Below are 13,164 nucleotides of genomic sequence, written 5' to 3' on the forward strand. Positions count from 1 at the left end.
TGTCAGTCAATTTTTTCTTACAAATAATATTTTATTAAAAAAATTTTGATAAATCATTATTATCATATTAGTTTATTATTTTTTTCAAAGTCACAAAGCAACTATATCCATTCTAATCATGGGATAGAGAGAATGTAGGCTAGATTAGCCATGTGTTAAATTTCAGAATCTAATTCAATAATTAGCACACCTCCTTGTATGTTCAACCATGTGTACCAATACTCTAGACATTGTTATACTCTCTCGATTCTAAATGGGAATTGACAGTGTAGATTTAAAAATAAAAAGGGTAAAAATGGATGGCTTAGATCTCTCTCTCTCTCTCATGTAAAGTTTTTAGAGAAAAAGGTTCTCTGAGCAGTTAGAGGGAGGGTACGCTAGCACCCTCTCTATATGTCTCTCTACTTCTCATATGAAATTACCTTGTTGTCCTCCTATGTATGATACCATTATGCCACACCTCATTGTTACGCTCTTCTATGTCGCTTGCTCAAAGAACCTTCTCCTAATTTTATATATATTTTTAATATTTTTAAGGATTATTATTACATTTGAAACCTTTTTTACAAGAAACTTTTCTTTTTCCAACTTTTAATTTTGAAACAAATAGAGCAAGAATGAAAATGGTTTCTCCATACCATGCCATTTTTTTTTATGAAAAAAAACTAATATATTAAATACAAGAGAAATGTACATAAGAGATAGGTTAGTGAGCATCACTGTTTTTGGTAGCCTCTTGTTGCGTCAAGAAATCGCTCAGCAGTCCTTCGAGTATCGTAACCTGCAAAAGACCCTGGGTGATAAGGGAGAACCGGTGTGATTCCGGCCTAGGACTCTCCGATGCCTAAGTTAGATCTCTTTGAGCAAACAGATGAATAATAGTATTCAAGATGAGTTCAGATGTCCCTTGATGGGGTTGAGTACCTTTCCTTTTATAGTAGAACATGGCGGTGTGGAGAGTCCCAGTTGATGTAGAGTGTCCGTCGTAGGTGATAGAGTCCTTGAGTAACAGGGCTCATCCCTGGCTGGTTGTCTTCCCGTGAAACGTGGTGTCACGATAGACTTGGTATCCTTGGTGGATTGACATATCTACGTGGTAGATGAGGTTCCTGGTACATGAGTCCTTTCAGACTACGTGACTTGATAGGCGGTGGGCCTAGAGTCCTTGGCGATGCGGTCTGTGTCTTGTTGATGGTGGTGGTTGCTGCTGTGTGTTCGAGGGAGACTGTGCTCGGGGATGATATGCCCGAGGGGGTCCGAGTCCGCGCCCGGGGTCCAATCCATGTCTAGTCCGCGCCCGAAGGAGTTGTCGCCCAAGGAGGTCCACGCCCCCAAGGGGGTTCTCGCCCGTGGGTGTTGGTGGTCGGCGCCTGCGATTGGTCCTTCAATGGCTCTGTCTTGGCCCACTTTTATGGGCCGTGACACATGGCGACCTCTGATTGGTTGGTGTGAATTTGGGTTCATCACCTCTAAAGCAAGATGTCCTATGAAACTAACAAAATCATCCTCCCAACATACCATGCCATTCGATAGATTAGATGTAACTAAAATCTAGTGGATAGATAGACTTCAAGATTCCCAATTCACATGTCAAGTTTTCACCCTAATAATATTGGTCAAGGGCAAACTATAACATGGATATGTCAACACATTGACAATTGAAAAATGTTGGATGGAGGGATTGATTGAGCTCCTCTCCAGGGAGCATCCAACCGTTGGGCTATGCCGCACACATCTCTAGGTGTGCGGCACAGCCTAACCCTTGGAGGTCCCCCGGACACTCCTTGGGCACTGAGCTCCCTGGAGAGGAGCCGGATCCTGGAGGGATCACCTTCTGGTGTATTAGGGTTGCAAACCAATGGGTCTCACGTAATGCCAGTGAGGTTGACTGTCCGACTCTCCTCCCTCATCATTTATTAGCACTAAGTGTGTGGTTCTTTGTGGGCCCCCTTCATGGCTCCTATGTGGGCCCTTGCACACAAAAAAATGTGGGACACCAAAAGGATAAATGATTGAACTTAGATTTGAAATATGACACATGACCTATTCAAATTAATTTTTAAAGGGATTGTCTAAATGACACATTTATAAATGTATTTAAAATTTGACACCTTCTTTTGATTGCTCCTTGTCTTAGTCCCAAGTGATTTTTAAGTTAAGAGTCAAAATGAGTTTTCAAAAATAATTTGAAAATGACTTACCATTATGTCATTATAGAAGTTGCTATTGCCTTATACAGATTTTTCAAATACATATGTGAACTGGCAGGATTTAGATTCCTAGTTATTCTTTTTGAATCTTGTAATTTCTTTCGTGTCTTTAGGGAGATTAACAACGTGGTTGACTCCCTGCCTTGGAAGGCTTTGTCCTATGTGAGTTGGATAGAATGGTCGAATTTCATTCCTTAGATTTTTTTATTTTTGTAATTTAGAGTTTAGACATCTTGCGCTCTTCTAGCGTTAATGAATGATTCTTTTTCTAACCCCCCAACCACCCCCCCCCCCCACAAAAAAAAAGAAAAAAAAAAGAGTAAGGTTTAAATTCATTAACAAAAGTGTGTTATAATAAGAGGACAATAAAGTAAGACTACAAATAATTTGACACCTTAAGCTTGGGAGGTGATTAAGAAAATCCTTTTTTTTTTTTAAATATCCAATGTTACGATTTGCAACGCCACCTTTCTAGGACGTTACTAGCTGTTTAGTTCACTAGAAGTAGACTAGGGACTTGTTTTTAATTGTAGGGCTAATGTTCTCTGTGCCGCACTGTGCCCAGACACATGGGCCTACCATTTAGGAGGCAGGGTGGTCATTTCGCCCACCCCCATGTTTCTGTAGCATGAGCCCCTGGTACAGAGAACATTTGGCCTTAATTGTAAGGTCACAAAAGGTTGTGATATAAATCAAGACTCATTAAAAATTTTATGTTCCATTTTATTCTCCCTTATGCAGCTTAAAACAAATAGAACCTAATAGTAAAATGATATCAGAAACTAATACTTTGACAAAAGGTTTCCCACGATGTTAGGATACAATTCTACACCAATAGGGGGTGAGTGACGAATCATCTAATAGGAGGCTTTATTGAGGAGAGAGGGTGCAGGGTCCATAGGTAAGATGTGAGAGGGTGTGCACAAGAATCTGCATACACTAGTGCCGTGCACTTTCTTTTCCCTTATAAACCTTTTCATAGATATTTTCCCACCCTCTTTGAGCTTTTTCCAACTTAATCATGTGATCAAGATAATTGAAAAACAAATTATAATGTGAGAATATAAAAGAGCTTCAAAATTTTAACAAATACACATATAAAGCTTGTATCCAAATAATTTGTCTCCGAATATATTTTGATGGAGAGGGATTGCTATGACGTTAGAGTATAGTTTCCCACCAATGAGAGGGTGGGAAACCAAGTTGTCTAATAAGGAGTTTTAATGAGGAGAGAGAGAGTGAGAGGTCCATGGGGAGATGTGGAGGGTATGTGTACGAATTTGCATACTGGTTTTGCGGTAAATTCCCTCTCCCCCCCTTATTTGGAAATAAGATCTCTCCGCTACCAATAATGTGGGATGATTTCTCACATTATCTCACATCTCGATCATGTGAATTTTATACTGGCATTCTCTCTCCTTCCTAACCATATAAACTTTTTTATTAGATGAAATTATTTCCACACCATGATTAATATAGAGTAAGAGATTCTCCACACTGTCAGCATAGGGAAACCTTTCCATTTTTATTACTAGAAAAAATAGAAAGAAACATTGCAAGTTGCAACAAGCAGAAGTTGGCTTGATGGCATGGTCTATCAGACACCCATATTAAAAAGTAGACAAGTAGATTCTAGTTGGACCTATTTCATTAGTTTTCTAAATTAGCCATGACCCTACACCTCTATGATCCATTGACTTTTCAAACAATCAAAAACTGCTTTGATGGCTGTGCAACTGCGTTAATATTCGGGCATCGATGAAAAACAAAGTAAAGAAGTGTCAATTCTCTACTTATCGCTTTTTTCCTCGGTTGTGCGGTGCTTCTAAAGAATCAAAGATTGATTGAAGGATGAGATTTCCATCCTCCCAAGGGTTATTATTTTCTTATCAGTCACAATCATAAGCTTAAACTTTAGGGCCGTAGCCTTTAAAATACTCATTCATAAAACTCATGAATTCAAAGTTCAAACACCGACAGCTTTATTTTAACGCTTATCAGTGACTAACCACAGAATCAAAATGGTTTGCTCCCAATCCCTCTCTTTCTTCTTCCTCCTCCTCCTCCTCTGTCACAGCGTAACAGTCACCGGTGATGAAATCTGTCCGGTTTTTAGCTGCAGCGAAACTGAACCGGCGATCGGGTTCCCTTTCCGGATAAATGATTTGCAGCCGGAGACTTGCGGGTACCCGGGATTCGACCTCACCTGTACTAACCGAAGCCGGACGATTTTGGAGATCTCTTCTTCAGGAGGGTTTTGGTTACAAAACATAGATTATATCAATCAAGAGATCCGGGTCAATGACCCGGATGGGTGTCTACCGAGACGGTTACTCCGGTTGGATCTCTGGGATTCACCGTTCAGAACGGCGTTATACCAGAACTATTCGATGCTGAGGTGTTCGGCGGAGCAGGGGATGCCTCCTGTACCTTATAATCCTATAGGTTGTCTTAGTAACTCGACGGATGAGATTTGGGCAACGGCTTCAGCGTTGTCTGTGGATATGATGGTGTCGAGCAGGGGATGCCAAGTGATGACGACGGTGGAGGTTCCAATTCCTTGGTCGGGGTACTACGATAACAGTGCCTTGTCGTTTAGTGATTTGAGCGCAGATTTGACACTTAAATGGGATGAGCCTCAGTGTGGAGATTGTGTGGAGAAGGGAGGGAGGTGTGCATTCAAGAGCAGTTCTAGCCTTGAAGTAGAATGTTTTGGTGTTTCTCAACCAGGTGAGTCACTATTCCCTCTTCTCTTGGATTCCATTCTCTAATCTGTCTCTTTCTCTATCTCTCTTTTTGGGAGAGTTTCTGGTAATGGTTTTTCAATGAATGGAATCATCCATGTGGGACCCACTGGGTTAGAATATGAGAGAACATATCAGTGTGAACCCCGGTTTCATTATTTGAGGGGTGCCCGGAATCAGCACTCTGGGCGTAGTGTAGTGTGTGTTTTTTTTTTTGAGGGGGGGGGGGGTCCGGCACCTCTCCAGGGAGCTAATACCCCCTGCCCGTGCCGCATATATCTCAGCATATGCCTAGGAATGTGTGCAACACAATCCAATGGCTGGATGCTCCCTGGGCATGCTTGGGCTCCATACAGAAGAGGTTAGGGGGTTGACAGTCCAAGTAAGAAAGTCCAGAAAGGGAGTGCGCAACACCTAACCCCCCATGTGAAAGGATCAAATGATAAATCTGACCATAAGACACTTGGGAAATAGTCTCGATTGACAAACATGTTTAAACCCTAATTCCACCACGTGAAAAGTCAAATGCCATATCCTCCTATGCTTGTTCATTGCATTCATGTAAAATTCTTAAATTTCAAATGAGTTTTTGGGGGGTAGAATTTGAATTAGTTGTTTTGCTATGTTGCCTATTCTGTTTTGATCAAAATTTGAGTCTTGATGTAAATACTTTTAAGGCAATATACCATGTGATAGAAGCTATGACTTGAATTATGTGAGAACCACTAGATAAGTAAATTTTTGTATTAACATGACATCTTGATGTAATTACTTTTAAGGCAAAAGGTTTTATGCATTGCCATGTACCTAGACAGTCATGCCTTCAACTGTTGGATGGGGGAAAAGAGGGGGGATGTGTGCTGATACTTTTGTCCTACTCCCATCCTATGGTTCAACGACACGACCATATATGTACACGGTCATAAATAAAAACCGGGTCCTACTTTTAATTTTGTTATCATAAAACAATAAACCGCAGGACCTTAGGATCATGGATTTAGGCATTGGTATCATATCGGTTGTATGGGCCAAACGAATAAATGGTATTGGTACCAATGGAAGGTAAAATGGTTCAAAAATCGAAGGTATCAGTAGTTTTAGGAGTAAAATGGTCTGATTTAGCCCAATACGGTACATATTGTTATCTACCGTAACTGATATGGTCACCGATACTGTATACTACTACCTTGATAATTCTCTGACTCTTCCATTTGATTTTGTTCGCTTACTGGGTTCTAACTTAGTTGTCTTCTTAGAAGTTAAAAACAATATAGAAAACTTACTGAACAATTAAAAAGAAGTCAGATCCAGATTTTGTGGCCTAAGTTGCTGCTTTTTTCTTTTCTTTTCTCTTCTTTGGGGAGATGTGTTGCTTGGTCAAACTAAGGTCTAGAAAATGGGGATCAGATCGGCCAGATCAATCAATCCATTCTAAATTTATAGGGTTATAACAAATTTTGGCCGATTCTAACCAGTTCCAATTCCATTCTTATTCTTTTAAACATTTTCCCTTAATCCATGCACACTAATTGTAATTAGATATATATTTTTTCCTAACTCAACCTTGTATGGAAGAAATGAAAACTCAAAACTATTGTTCTGTATTCATGGAAAAACAGGAGGATTATCAAGGAGCGTCAGCTATGCAGTGACAATAGGCATTGGAGTGCCTACACTCTTAGGTGGGATTGGGATAGCATGCTATGTGAGTGGGAGGTTCAAGAGATACAGGAGACGAAATTCAAGTGGTGCGGATGCCGCCGGCTCCTCCTCAACAGTAAATCCACAACCCACCGTTGTCGCGATGGGCCTCGACAATCCAACCATAGAATCCTATCCGAAAGCTGTGATTGGTGAAAGTCACCGGTTGCCGAGGCCTAATGACAATACATGCTCAATCTGCTTATCGGAGTATCAGCCCAGAGAGACAGTAAGAACTATACCACAGTGTCAACACTGTTTCCATGCCGACTGCATTGATGCGTGGCTTAGGACGAATGCTACCTGTCCAATTTGCCGGAATTCTCCGGCACCAGTTTTGGGTGCTCAGCCTCCATGATCTATCTTCTCCTTTATCCTTCTTCCACTCTTCTTCCAATGTCCCATTCTGAGCATTCAAAAAAATGGATGTAAGTTACAAATGGTGTTTGTTTTTTTTGGTAAAATTTCTTGTGATCTTGTACAAAAAATTAAAATTTTTTTTTCTTATGATCAATATACTTATAGAAGCTGTTATGCATAGATCACCTAATGTGTCACATACAAAGGCACCACATAAATTTTCACAACAAAGTTCAATCATTTATAACCCGTGTATTTAACATCTTTTTCTTTGCATTTTTGACCATCTAATAATTTTTTAGAAGGCAAATTATTATTGTTAAGAAGGTATGTTATTTTTAAATGTCCCAAGGCATTTATTCTACAATGTGGAATGATGATATGTTTGTTCATTCATACCCTTGAATAAAGGACACAATCTATATGAACCACATGTCAAATTTTAGTTTAATTCAATCAAATGCCCCCTTTTGTATTGACACATCTCGTGTATGTCCATGCAAGTGTACCAATACTCATGACATTACCATACAAATGTTTAAATGGGAACAAATGGTTTAGATTAAAAAAAAATCTTGTGAATTTCAAAAACATCACCACCATCTGTTCCATGGATAACTATCTTTTTTAAAATATAATGAATCTTCAAAATTTTATATAACCACATGGCCAACTATGATTGAGTTAAAATGTGAAAATTAATTAAGGAGCCATTGAACCAAACTAATCTACCACATGGTAGCTAAAAGGTTTTAAATATCCCATTCCACCCGAACAAAGAGCTCAAGCTCTTCCGACCCCATCTAGAAAACGGATATTTGTTTGAAAATTCTCAGTTCAGCTGTGACTCGATGATCAGGAGAACTCTCACCACCGGGTCAATTAGGGCAACTACTCTAGCTTTTGGAAAGAGAAAATCCTATTTCTCTTCCTTGCTTGGTGCCACATAACATCCTATGGTTAGGTAGAGAAGCCAAAATTGTAACAAACCATTTAAAATCCAAAATGAAACACTACCCCCCAAACCAAAAAAAAAATCACTTTTAATTTGGTCCCACTCAATTTCATGTCTGGCGTTTAGAAGAATCAAACTGAACCACACTAATTCAGTTTTGGTTTGAGGATTTTAAAACTATTATGGTTTTTTTTTTTAGGTTTCGATTTCTACATATTGTAACCTGAACCAAACCTGAAAACTGAAACAGTGAAACCAAACTGTTGATACCCTTAACAATTAACATAGGGCCCAATTATTATTGATTTTTTAAAGGTCATTTTCTCTATCTATACGGTCTTTGTGCAACATTGCAACACAATAGAGTCGCATATATCTGACAGCAATATACAAGTCTTCAGAACAGTTGGCTGTATTAGGAAATGGCCAGGATTTTCGGCGATTCCCATTTAAATAAAAGAACGATGCTTAGAGCCTTAGACCATAAAATACCTAGAATATACTTCCAGTGTTTGGATAGGTAGGTAGGCACCCATTGTTAAACTTTAAAGATTAGATTAGATTATAATTATAGGTACCCATAAACTGTTCACCCTTATAGGAATGAATAGATAACTCTTTGTTCATAACAAGCTGAAACCATTAGCTTGCTTTATAAAACACAAAAAAGGCTGAAACCATTATCAAGTTTGATATGTCTATCTGGACGGGGCAAACGCACTTTGGTAAGCAACTATCCATTTATGTTAAGCACTTAAGCCTCTAGATAAAGAAAGTCACCTCTCTGCCAAATCATATGCTATGGCAGAAAATGAATAAATCCGGAAAGCCATCACCACCTGTAAGATTTAAGGACGATATTAATATATTATACACCTTGAGCAACAGAACACCTAGTGATAGACTAATAAATTGCTTCACTATTTTCTCTTCTCACATCAAGCGAGGATCGACCAAACACAACCAAGGATAAAAAGATAAAAGGTTAACAAGTTGCCTAATACTCAAAATGTAAGGAGATGAGTGAAATTGCAATTTCAGTACCACACCCATTATGGGACTGCTAGTACAGATTGTGTTGAAAAGAACAGCTTGCAAATAAAGATAACATGGACAAGAAACCAATATAGATACCTCTCTCTCTCTCTCTCTCCACATATATATATATATATGGAAACTAGGTGTGGGGGAGTGTACTGCCCACGCCCACAGTTTGGGGGGGGGGGGGGAATGACCACCCCACCCCCTATGAAGGTGAAAATCCTACCCCCAAGATGCATCAATGCCTGCTCTCATTGGCCCTTGCACGCACACAGGGGCCACACTACAGTCTGAGGTCTCCCTGTGAAAGGCAGTGACGGTTGCAATCTCGCCAGCATCTCTGTTCTTGCAAGTGAGAAACTTTTGACCGTACGAGCACAATCAGAGCATGGGCTGGGACCAAGAAGCTTGTGGATGGAAGTGGGATAGGAATTCGAGAAGTGAGGAGAGAGAGGGGGAGGGAGGTGTCGTTCCGCAAGGGGCATGTAAGGGGGGATAAATGCAACTGTTGACCAAATCAAGCAAGTTTTTGATGGGAAAAGTGGGGAGATGGTGAGTTAGAAAAGTACGTGTGTGTGTGTGAGAGAGAGAGAGAGGTGACGTTTTCTAGAGGGACATGTCAGGGTATGTGATGCGGATCAGGAGAGAGAAAGTAGGTGTTATCTTTGGCAGGGAATAGAGAAGACGGGCATTATAGTCAAGTGAAAAAGTTACCAAAACTTGCACGTGCATTTGCACAAAAGAGATGAAACAAGAGCTATAAACACAAAAGAGATGTATTAGCAAACGAAAGAGTTCATATGCTGACTATAGAATCTCATACGCTTACACTTCAGCAATTCCATTGGCTTCCTATGCCCAATTCCCTGCTGCCCTCTGACATCTTTTCAGGTAAAAATTTATCAGCATCTAAGGTCAACCGTCCTAGTGAAAGAAAGAAACTTGTCAATCTTTTCTAGAACATGAAATCTTTTAATCTTTTGGTCATCAAATGTAACTTCAAAGATACCCAGAATAAGAACTTTCAGTACAGAACCTAGGAATCTGGGTTAATCGCGGAATTGATATCTAGGTCCTGAAACTCGTCAATCTTTTGAAGAAGTTGGACTCTCTGAAAAAAAGAATCCTAGGCACCTGTTCTGGTCACCAGGTACATGACCTCTACTTGCGGAAATGATATCTGAACTCTGAAACTTGTCAATCTTTTGAAGAAGTTGGACTCCATGAACAAGAGAATCCTAGGCATTTGATCTGGTCACTAGGTACAGAACCTCGACAGACACTCACACACACATTTATTCTTATTAAGGGAATATCAATAATCAATAGGTTTACAACAACTCAGCCTCATCCCAACTAAAAGGGGGTTGGCTACATTGATCCTTGCTCTCCAATTAGCTATATTTGAGGTCATACTTGATTCAAGGCCTAAAATATGCACATCTTTCCTCACCATTTAATGTAAAGCTAGGTTAGGGTAACCAAGCCCCAATTAACCCACAATAAATCACCGCAGTCCACCAGCAATAACCCTAACAGCAGGGTACAAACCAGGTCCAAAAATAGGACTTGAAAGACTTAGGGTTCAGGTCAAACACAACTTTCAGCCACTTAAAAGAACTGCAAGCAGAGACGAATGCAAGGCTGAGAATGCTCAGCAAACCCTCAAAACAGAGACTGATTTGGATGGCCAGAAACAGTAAGTCACCAAATTAGAAAGTAAAGGATGTATAGAAACCAAACCAGCCGTGGGAATGGATCCAAATTTGGATCGAGTGGAGCTGACAGTGAGGAGACCCCTTGCTGAAAATATGAGCCAATTCTGAAGGTTCAGTTAGAAGCTATGAGGGAAGCACCAAAATAGAAGGTTAGGCTCTGCAGGCCAAACCAGCCAGCAGACTGTGCTGGGATTGGGATTGAGTCAGGCCCTTGGGGTGTGATTGTCCTCCAAAGCTCAACTGAAGATGAGCCTTTGTTGCAAAGATATGATCACTTGAAGATGGCTGAGAAACCTGGGCAGGACAGGAATCACAGAGTGTATGGATGACCTTAGTTCCAAATCAGCAAACAGACTTGATTGGATCTTTGGAGTGCCTTCTGGTCCTTCACAGATACAGCAGCAATAACAACAATATTCAGAAGTGAAGGAGGGATCACAGCAGCCTTCGAATGATGTTCTCCAGTAGCAGTAGCAGTTCAACAGAGATCGAGCAGGATAATAAAAGAGGAGAAGATAGAGAAGAGAAGGGGGTAGAGGAATGGCTCTCTCAGCCTGGGTGTCTCACCCACAGCTATCTCAGCTATTGAAACAAGGAGGATCTCCCATAATTCGATGGCAAGCTTGGCCAGAAAATTCTATTCTCAAAATTGTATCCCTTCATTATATTGAGAGGCCTATTAATAACTTAGGCAAGCTTACAATAGAAAATAGAAAGTTCTAAAAAAGGAACTAATCTAAAATAGAAACTACTAAATCCTAACCAAAATAGAAGGTAACTAAATTAGAACTACTAGGCTTTATAATTCAACCACATGTAAGGAACAAATTAGAAACTACTAAATATAATAACTACTGAAGTGCACCAATCCTAGTTGACTGGTCAAAGGGGGATCTTATCAAAATCGTGGGACATCATTGGTCCCTGCTTGGCTGGCTCGAGTTGGTCCTGCTGGGCTGGCTTGAGCTGGTCCAGTTCAGGCCCAAAAATTTGATGGGTCTTTTGCTTCTTCCTCTGGCCAGAGTCTATGTCACCATTTCCCCTGGGTCATTTAGATTTGCTCCGGGCTCTTTTAGAGTTCCTTCAATCTGAATCAAACCATATGATCATTCTAACCATATGCTCTTGATTGCCAAACACATTGAAAGATTTTTTATCGGCTTGAAATTTTGTTCTGTTTTTCCTTCCCCATCCAAGTAATCTTTTTAAGAATAAACAAACTCATCTCAGTCCTAGTTTCTTCTTCAAACTAGTGTCAGGACTTTTGCTTATCTTGCCAACGCTAACAAATGGATTCCTCATCCATTTATAAAACAAGCATACCAGTGCACGTGGCTCCAGCTACTGTAGGGTCTGGATGGGGCAAATGTACGCAGCCTTACTCCCTATTTCACAAGAGAGGTAATGTAGGCCAGTCAGAAGTGATAACCAGTCCACAAGAGGATTGCAAACTTCAGGTCCAAACAGTAAATGCTTCAATCGATTCTCGGATTTGCAAGAAATTTCAGAATAATAAAATAAAAAAAACAAGAAATCGAAGGGAAGAAGAAGATAGGGTAGTCTCTCTCAAACTCGGGTCTCTCACCCTCGGCCTCTCAATGTATTTTGGTCTCTCACCAATGGCATCTCACCATACTCTCTGACAGAGCAAAGCACAAAGCTATATATTTTTTTTCTCAATCTCATTAATCAAATTTGTGTACAAGGCTGTAGCCCCTTATAAACTTATATAGAACACACAAAAACAAGCACAAAGCTATGTTTTTTTTTTTCTTTCTCAATCTCATCAATCAAATTTGTGTACAAGGTTGTAGCCTCTTATAAACTTATATAAAAGACTCAAAAACATAATCAATCACTAAAATTCTGCTTTCCTACTTTCTACCCATATTTAGTCCCATTCATGGTACAAGATTTCGCGATATATCGGAATATGTCGAGCCTATCGAGACGAAATGGTAGCTCGAAATGAAAAAGTATCTAAACTCGACGATATTTTGTGACTCCATGAAATATCGTCGAAATACTGTTTTTTGACTTAAAGTGTCACGTGACACTTGTTTTAAATGCTATGTTTCGCAAGTCTCAGTCAATATCGACTGAGACCTGCTGAAAGCTCAAAGTTCTTCATTTTTTGCTCTTCTTCCTCTCTTCCAAGCATCATCCAATCCTTGTTGAAGCTCATTTTTTACGGATTGTCGCCAGAAACACGTCGGAGCATCATCTAAGCACATCCTCCAAGGGTTTTCCACTATTTAAGGTAAATCCTTTTTCTTTAAAACTAATTTTTTTGAAATTACTATGTTCAAGAGTTGTTGGATGATGATGAAATATTTATATGTGACTTGTGAGTCTGGTGAGTCTTGCACTCTGGTAAGTTGTAAGTTGTGATTTGTGAACTTGTGACTTTGTGTATTGAGTTATTGACTATTGAG

At 39.8% G+C, this 13,164-nt stretch overlaps 1 protein-coding gene across 1 annotated transcript; it reads left to right on the forward strand.

Annotated features, from left to right (window-relative positions):
- The first annotated feature begins 4,216 nt into the window (after positions 1 to 4,216).
- Positions 4,217 to 7,043, forward strand: LOC122660659 (putative RING-H2 finger protein ATL21A). The gene is made up of 2 exons (XM_043855986.1): positions 4,217 to 4,940; positions 6,574 to 7,043. The coding sequence occupies exons 1-2, from the start codon at positions 4,232 to 4,234 to the stop codon at positions 7,011 to 7,013; spliced, it is 1,149 nt and encodes a 382-aa protein (XP_043711921.1). The 5' UTR covers positions 4,217 to 4,231; the 3' UTR covers positions 7,014 to 7,043.
- The last annotated feature ends 6,121 nt before the right edge of the window (positions 7,044 to 13,164 follow it).

The sequence above is a fragment of the Telopea speciosissima genome, chromosome 1 (assembly GCF_018873765.1).
Source record: "Telopea speciosissima isolate NSW1024214 ecotype Mountain lineage chromosome 1, Tspe_v1, whole genome shotgun sequence".
Classification (NCBI taxonomy): Eukaryota; Viridiplantae; Streptophyta; class Magnoliopsida; order Proteales; family Proteaceae; genus Telopea; species Telopea speciosissima.

Excerpts from the sequence above, each read along its gene's own strand:
- LOC122660659 (XM_043855986.1), top strand. The coding sequence starts at position 4,232 with ATGGTTTGCTCCCAATCCCTCTCTTTCTTCTTCCTCCTCCTCCTCCTC. Across the intron at positions 4,941-6,573 it reads TTTTGGTGTTTCTCAACCAG|GAGGATTATCAAGGAGCGTC; the intron begins GTGAGTCACTAT and ends ATGGAAAAACAG.